This window comes from Lolium perenne, chromosome 5 (assembly GCF_019359855.2).
Source record: "Lolium perenne isolate Kyuss_39 chromosome 5, Kyuss_2.0, whole genome shotgun sequence".
Taxonomy (NCBI): Eukaryota; Viridiplantae; Streptophyta; class Magnoliopsida; order Poales; family Poaceae; genus Lolium; species Lolium perenne.
Window position 1 is genome coordinate 257,272,895 of NC_067248.2, and position 8,095 is coordinate 257,280,989.

The 8,095-nt window shown below is 51.6% G+C and overlaps 1 protein-coding gene across 1 annotated transcript; it reads left to right on the plus strand.

Moving 5' to 3' along the window:
* The first annotated feature begins 2,236 nt into the window (after positions 1–2,236).
* Positions 2,237–7,689, plus strand: LOC127302826 (uncharacterized). Its single transcript, XM_051333467.2, has 4 exons — positions 2,237–4,516; positions 4,618–4,763; positions 5,359–5,582; positions 6,065–7,689. Exons 1-4 carry the CDS (start codon positions 2,764–2,766, stop codon positions 6,819–6,821), a joined length of 2,880 nt encoding a protein of 959 aa, XP_051189427.1. The 5' UTR covers positions 2,237–2,763; the 3' UTR covers positions 6,822–7,689.
* Positions 7,690–8,095: the final 406 nt, after the last annotated feature.

Here is an 8,095-nt window from a genome sequence, read left to right on the forward strand (position 1 = left end):
TACATTGGGTACCGGTTTGACCAAACAACCAGAGTCGTTACTTGTAGTACTTATTCAATGACACGATTTTCTCCATGTTGCCACCTAAGTACATATTCGATGACACGATTTTCTCCATGTTGCCACCTATTAGTTCCCTCGCTATCTTCTAATCCACCTATTGAGTTAGGGGCGATGCAATTCCCTAGCCCTTTTCTTCCATTTGAGTCCATTCCACCTTATCTATGTTCATTTCTTTCAGATCTTGTCCTCTTTGGAGTGTCATGTTGTTCTTTTTCCCTACACCTCTGATATCAATCGGTTCTCACCGGTTGTTGCACGAGAAATTTCAGAAGAAATGAAACCTTAAGGTTGGTTCTTAGTTCGACCAAATAACCACAAGTTGTTTTGTATTGGATATGTATCGGGCGATCGAACTTTACCCCTCCCACATTCCCTGCCTATTAACTCCCATGCCATTTCGCTCTATACCATCCCACCTCCTGAACCAGATGTGGCGTAACTTTCATGCCTTTCTGGCTTCAACCTTCTAAAGCAGCTGTAACTTAATTTTTATGTCTTTCTAGCTTCCACCTCCCCTTGTTCATGTCTTTCCCATTTGGCCCTCTCCCAATCACAGCACACACCTTTGTTCATCTACATCTCTAATCGATGTCTCTCCCCCTCTAACCCTTGATATCATAAATGAATCATGAATTTTAATTAGATGGTTCTTGGTAGGTTGCCTTAGGAGACATAGCATAGATCAAAGAAAGCCTAAACATTTGCTTCTGGTTCGACCGGGTAACCTTGACCCGTCACGTGTAGGCAATGCACGTATCCGACGGTCGAAGCATCTCCCACGCCCCCTATACTCATCTATTTAACCCTTCTCGCCCTCTCCCCATCCACTTCTCTAACCCCAACATCGTCGCAGTTCCGTTTCCCTGCCTTTCTCGCCTCTTCCTCCTCCGTCCATTCATTTCCTTCCGACCTCGTCCTCTCGTGGGTGCCACACTCCCTTCTCGCCAGAATCTCTAATCGACTTCTCTAGCCCTCTACCATCCCCTCTGGCCACCAGCTTAAGTCAATTGCAGTCGCCGCTCGTCTTCCTTCCGTCGTCGACAACGGCATGCCTTCCATGTTTTTCCTGCGAGATCTGGAACCGATGAGGCATGTAGATCTGCGAGATCCGACCTGAGGATACAAGTTTCCCTACATATATATTTTTATTTTTTTGTTCCTATATTTTTATATACGTTTATTCCCAATCTCGCTCCTTTTAGGGTAGTCCACACTATTATTTCGCCTCTCTCCCTCACCGTCTTCGCAGAGCACCAACTGGAGGCGGCCCCGCTCCGCCGCGCGCCACTCCCTCTCACGGTGGGCAACAACTCGCCGCCGTTGTTGTGGTGCGCGTGCAAGATCTATAGCGGCAATGACACATGGATCTGCAGAAACCGGATCGACGGTACGGTGCTCCCCTCATCCGCTCGATGTTCGGACGCCACGGATGCACCTCCACGAGTGTTATGGGTCCGAGATCAGGTACGCACCCCTCCCTCCGGCTGGCGCACCGCAAGCGTGGATGCTTTCGACGGCAAACTCGTTACGGTGAAATGTAGCAAGCACACCGTTTCCCCCACACTTTCCTAAAACTTTTTGTTACTTGGGATTTGAACAAGAAATGGTTGTTACTTGGCATGCATCTTAATTTTTTGTTTGTTTTCCATTAGGGGTGGTAATTTGAAGCACCACCGGCCGGCTACAGCTGTGTGCTCTCCTGACCATCCATCCCCACGAGTTTGCTCACAAAGGCAGGCAGGCAGGCAGGCCAACACGCCTAGCCGCACGCACCGCTGGTCCTAGCCCACGCACTGTGATTGTAAACGCCTCTGGGTCCAGCACGCACGGCACTCCACCGCGCCAGTACAAGATCCCAGGTCACTCACGGCCGCGCGCGCCGGAAAAACTGAAGGAAAGCGGAAGGAAGAAAACACCAGATTTCGGCACTAGGAAACAAATCGAAAAAGAGCACCAGATATATTCCACGTCACGGCACGGCACGGCACGGCACCTAGACGGGCACGAATTAATTAGTTTAATTAATTATTTGACGGGGAAAAAGGAAGAAAATTAAAAGGGACATGGAGGAGGGTCGGGGCGGGGCACCCCCACCGAAATAAATCCACGCCGGCCGGCCGGCGACAGGCGTCAATGTACGGATGTCTCCTCCCCCTCCACAGCCATAGCCGCGCTACTCCCAGACTCCCAGTCTCCCTCGTCAAAATCGCGATTTTTCTCTTCTCTTCTCTTCTCTTCTCTTGTTGGGTGTGGGTAAAAAGAGAACCGCCCGCCGCACCGAAAGAGCCTCGCTCGATGCCGCCTCGTGCTCCTCCCCAACTCTAGCACCACCACCATCCTCCACTTTCCCCCCACAACACCGCGCGCCTCGGAACGCCGCCGGTCGGGCTTGCTGCGCTGCGGTTGGGTTTTTCACCGCCAGGAGGAGGAGGAGGAGGAGGAACAGGACGCTCATCAGGTACTGCCGCAGCGCAGGCCGCGTCGCGACGAGGCGCCCACCGCTGGCACACGCGCCCGCCCGCGCCAGCAAAAAGCCCAAGATTCCCCGTCCCCTCCATTCCCTCCTCCACTCCTCCACCACCTCGCCCCTCTAACCCCAGATCTGCCGCTCCGCTTCACCCCCCTGCCCGCTAGATTCGCCGCCGCCGCCGCCGCCATGACCCAAGGGGAATAATAACAACAAAAAGACTCCAGTTTCCGATGGGGTGCGGCCACTCCAAGCTGGAGGAGGAGCTGGCGGTGAGGCACTGCCGCGACCGCTCCGACCTGCTGGCGCTCGCCATCCGCCACCGCTACGCGCTCGCCGACGCGCACCGCGCCTACGCCGACTCGCTCGCCAAGGTCGGCGCCGTGCTGCACGACTTCGTCCGGGGCGTCCAGACGCTGCCGGCCCCGCCGCCGGACACCGAGCTGCGCCTCCCCGCCGCGCGCAAGGGGGACGGCCTACCGGCAGCATCGCCCCTCCACTCTCGCGGCGGCCCCGCGATCGCCTCCTCATCTTCTCATCCGCCGCAGGTCGCCAAGCAGGTGCGCATCAACCCCGACGACGAGCACATCCACTTCCACTCCGACGGGGACTCCGACTCCGACGACGGACACATCAAGTTCCACTCGGATGACGAGGACGACCCGGCCCAGCGCCGGCCGGAGATCGTCCGGTCCACCGGCCAGCCCCCCGGTCCTCGGCCGCCGCCACCTTCCCAGCACATGGGTCCGCCACCACAACCGTATGGCTCCTCTGCATATGGCCCCCCTCCCTCATACGCTGGTGCTCCGGCGTACGGCTATGGTGCTGGGTACGGCCCTCCGCCCGACTACGGCGGCACCGCTGGCTATGACCCACCTGCCTACGGTGGCAGCATGGGCCCGCCCGGCGTCGATGGCTACGACCCGCCGCCGCCACCGGGATACGGCGGCATGGGCGGCTACGGCCAGAGCTTCTTCAACATGAGCTATGCGCGCAGCCAGCCGCCGCCGCCATCCGTCTCATTCCAGCACCGCCCGGGGGCCGTCGATGCCAAGGTCCAGACATTCTTCAACATCAGCTATGCGCGTGGCCAGGCCCCGCCGAATTCCGTTTCGCATGAGCACCGTCCGGAGACCGCTGATGCCACGGTCCAGACCTTCTTCAACACCAGCTATGCCCGGGGCCAGCCACCGCCGCCGTCCATGGCATACGAGCAACGCCCGCAGCCCACCGATGCCAGGGTTCAATATTATGGCGACGGCGGCGCGCAGCCACCCCCGCCCGGCTACGGCGGGTATGCCTCCCCGCCGCAGGGTTCAACCTCCTATAACCAGTATGCGTACGGTGGTTACTATGGCGGTGCAGCTCCACCTCCGGCAGGCATGCCGTCCTCCTCCCGCGAGGAGGTGGCACCGCCGCCGCCTCCATCTCCGCCGAGGGTTTCTACTTGGGACTTCCTGAACCCATTTGAGACATATGGGAGCTACTATGAGCAGCCAGCTCCTGCGCAAGCGCCGTACACTCCCAGCAGGAGTTCCAAGGATGTGCGTGAGGAGGAGGGCATCCCCGATTTGGAGGATGAGGACATGGAGGTGGTCAAGGAAGCTTATGGTGATGAGAAGCACCCTACCAAGGGGTACGCTGGGAAAGGGAAGGCAGCGAAGGAGGAGGGTAGGAGCAGCAATGGGGATGAAATGCCTCGTGAATCCAAGTCATCGGAGGCTAGCAGTAGCGGGAGCAGCTTGGAGCATGATGTCCATGTTGTGGAGAAGAGTGTTGTGGGAGAACAGGTGCAGCGGTCTGAAGCACGCCAACATGTCGCTGGCCTGCCCCCAGCAGGATCGGAGAAGACGTACGTTGATGACAATGAGGTGGTCCTCGAGATCAAGACCCAGTTCGAGCGTGCCTCTAATTCAGCCGGTGAGGTATCCAAGATGCTTGAGGTCGGCAAGATGCCGTACTACCAGAAGAGTTCTGGTTTTAAAGGTGGGTGAAGTTTGTCTCCGCATCTGCTATCCAACGGTTCAGTCTTGTTCTTTTGTAGTTTCTAAACGTGAGTGCTAAAACTTACCCAATTGTCAATCCAGTATCTGCCATGATGATTTGTGGGATACCGACAATGGAGGAGGAGTTCCTGCGGTTCGAGGAGGACAAGGCGATGGGATGCGGCAACCTTTCCTCGACACTGCAGAAACTCTACATGTGGGAAAGGAAGCTTCTTCAGGAAGTTAAGGTATGCAATCCTCTTTTGTGCATTTAAATTTATTGGGAACATTGTGACTCTTCACTCGTTTGATTAATTGGCAATTTGATGTCTCCTGTTTGCACTCGCATGCTTGCGTGCCTTAATTTAGAGTACAGAGTCCAAGTATGGTATGTGGAAGTTTTGTATTTGTCCATTATCTATGATGCAGGATGACAATTATGAGGTTCCATATTATTTTAAGTGGTAGCACTTGTTTAGTTATCATCATCGTGGCTATATTTGGAAATTATGTAGTTTAGTAGCAAGTTAATACAATAATGACTACTCTGATGCTAACCTTTTATATCCTCCATTTGTTAAGGACATGGTTGGTTCCTTGATGGTCATTTAAGTAGGCTGTGCTACATTTTCTTTATACATGTATATATTTTTCGTCTTGACGCACTGTCCTCTAATTTCTTACCATATTTTGTTACTGGTTTACAGGATTTTAGTTTCAAAATTTTGGCTGCATTGTTTTGTACAGCTTTACTCTGGACTTATAACACAATGCTTTATCACTCTGCACCCATTTCTTGAAGGTTAGATTTTGTGGACTCATTTTTTTGTGGGTGCATTACAGGCTGAGGAGGACGAGAGGCTTAAATATGATAGGAAACGTGAGGAGCTGAAAATGTTAGATGAGAAAGGTGCAGAAGCTGAAAAGATTATGGCCACCGAAAAGGAAATAAGGAAGTTATCTACAAGGATTAGCATTGCTATTCAGGTTGTGAACACTATTTCGGGCAAGATCAGTAAGTTGAGAGATGAAGAGCTATGGCCACAAACATGTGAGCTCATTCAAGGGTACGTACCTCTCCCATAGAACAGTTTTAACTTCCATATAGCAAAGCGATACGCCTGTCTGTTCCCTTCTTTTTTACATGTCAGAATGCCATGTCTGGTACTTGTCTAGCTACATGTATTATCATTAATTTGGGTATCTTGCTTCTGCGAATTAGTGTCCTTTTGTAAAAGAAAAATGTATAGCTCCTTTTGATGTTGTTAAAATGTTAGGGATGTGTTAGTGAGGCACACAAAGGTTGGTAGTATGCAGTATTGCATTGGAAAAAGTTAATTGCGTAAGGTTTCCTTGTGTAACAACATTTTTATTGTTGTGCAAGTCCTGGAAATAGTAAAATCTTTTGTGGAAACCAATTTTTTGGCAAATAGGAAACAACTTATTGTATTGTGTTGCATGTTCTTATTCGGTTTGTTTGCATTACATGTTGACTGAAATTGCAATTGATTTTACTTGAACTAAAAAGGATACACGCACTTCTATTCAGGTTGATGCGGATGTGGGATATTATGTTAGAATGCCATCAGATCCAACTGCACGCTATATCCCAAGCAAAAAACATAGACTCCATGATCAACGCTGCGAGATTTGGGGAAGCTCATATGGACTTGATCAAGAGTCTAGAGCTTCAGCTATTGGATTGGACTACCTGTTTTGCTGCATGGGTTACCGCTCAAAAGAGCTATGTTCGTACTTTAAATGAGTGGCTGTTGAAAGGAGTTATCTATACACCAGAGGAAACGGATGATGGCGTGCCTCCTTTTTCACCTGGACGGTTAGGCGGACCACCGATTTTCATCATATGTAACAATTGGGCAGCAGGTGTGGGGAGGATATCCGAGAAGGAAGTGGTCAAGGCAATGCAAGCCTTTGCGTCCAACGTTTTCCAAATCTGGGAGAGGCACAGGTCAGAACAAAGGCAGGGTATGATGGCCAATAAAGGTATGGACAGGGACCTTAGGGTGATGGAACGGGATGAACAGGCGATGCGCAAGGCCCTGGAAGCGCAGAACAAGAAGCTCGTCCTCGTCTCTGATCAGACTGGTGTATCCTTGTCTGCACAGGCGTTACATGACGGAGGCCCCCCGGCCGAAAATAGTAGTTTGCAGTTGGGTCTGAGGAATATTTTTGAAGCAATGGAGACTTTCACTACCGCTTCTGCAAACACCTATAAGGAGCTCCATCTTCGTGCTGAGGAAGAGAAAGTTCGAGTTACCCAAGATAGTGGCAGAGTTCCTCCTTAACTCCCATCGGTGTGTTTTCTGTTACAAGAGGACACAGGTCTTTGTCAGTGCAAAGAAAACTGACCCCGGTGATTCAGATTGGAACTTTAGTGTGCATGGCAGTGGCGCAACTCTAGTGGAAGGCTTTCCACTGGTACATCCATGCAGACACTATCCTTAAGCCCTAACATTTGGGCTCCAGCAACGCCAGAAATGTCCTCCGCAGGCTCAGCTCAGTTCAAGCTTAAGGTGGAAACTTGATATATTGTGCTCTTGAATCGACAACCGCCCTGCATTTCCAGGATTGGATTACCAGCCATCAGCTCAAGCCATGCCAGATATATGCATGCTTTGGAAACAGGTGAATTGAGCAAAGCGTGATGGGGTACTCGTGCATCTCAGCAGCGTAGCAGCACTTCTAGCCCATCCTAAATCAACAGCAAATGATCGGAGGCAAGCCATTTCCGTCCGTGTAAAGGTAAACAAAGATCATCGTTCTGTCAGATGTCATGTCGGAAGTGTAGGTAGATGAGTTAGATCTTGCCGGAGTTGCAGTGTACAGACCGCGACAAGGCGGTGCCATAGATTGTAGCTGGGGATCCCTGATGCCGGGGAGGAAGTACCTGAGATATGTGGAGCTTGTGACCCCTGACGCCGAAGGACATTACCTGACATGTGGAGCTAGACAGCAGTAGCTGACTGTTTTCACCATAGGCCAGTGAGCTCGAGCGTAGGATATAGATCGCTCTGGCCGTCAGCGACATTTTTGGTCGTTGTTTTGTTTATTTTCCATATAGATATATCAATTCATTCGTGCCGTTGGTTGGTTGTTGTACAGCTGCTGGCTAACTTAACTGAAACCGTTTTTTAGTGTGTTATATTTGTTCTATTCTTCCTCTTGCTGAGCTCGGCACGGTCTGCCATGTTACCCGTGCCTATGGACTCGGTTGGATTGCTGGGAAGCTGGCTGTATCACACTATGATTTGTGCAACTGATCCAGCAACTCTTGTAAAGCGGAGTGGCATTTTATTGTGGTTACCGGTGATAAGAGCATCTCCAGTCGCGTCCCTCAAAAAGGCGTCCGGCATAAATGATTTGGGGCACGTCTGGGACCGTGCCGGACAAAAAGAGACCAAAAATCTGCACAAAAAAGAGGCCCTTCCCAGCCGCGTCCCTCAAACAGCGTCCGGATGCATGCATTTTAATAGAGGGGACCACCCCATGTGGGAAAAGTAGGTGAGAGAAAGTGTGGGGAAAGAGACTAGCATGTGGGGACTAGGGGCTGCATGCATGC

Excerpts from the sequence above, each read along its gene's own strand:
- LOC127302826 (XM_051333467.2), top strand. The coding sequence starts at position 2,764 with ATGGGGTGCGGCCACTCCAAGCTGGAGGAGGAGCTGGCGGTGAGGCAC. Across the intron at positions 4,517-4,617 it reads GAAGAGTTCTGGTTTTAAAG|TATCTGCCATGATGATTTGT; the intron begins GTGGGTGAAGTT and ends TTGTCAATCCAG. Across the intron at positions 5,583-6,064 it reads ACATGTGAGCTCATTCAAGG|GTTGATGCGGATGTGGGATA; the intron begins GTACGTACCTCT and ends ACTTCTATTCAG.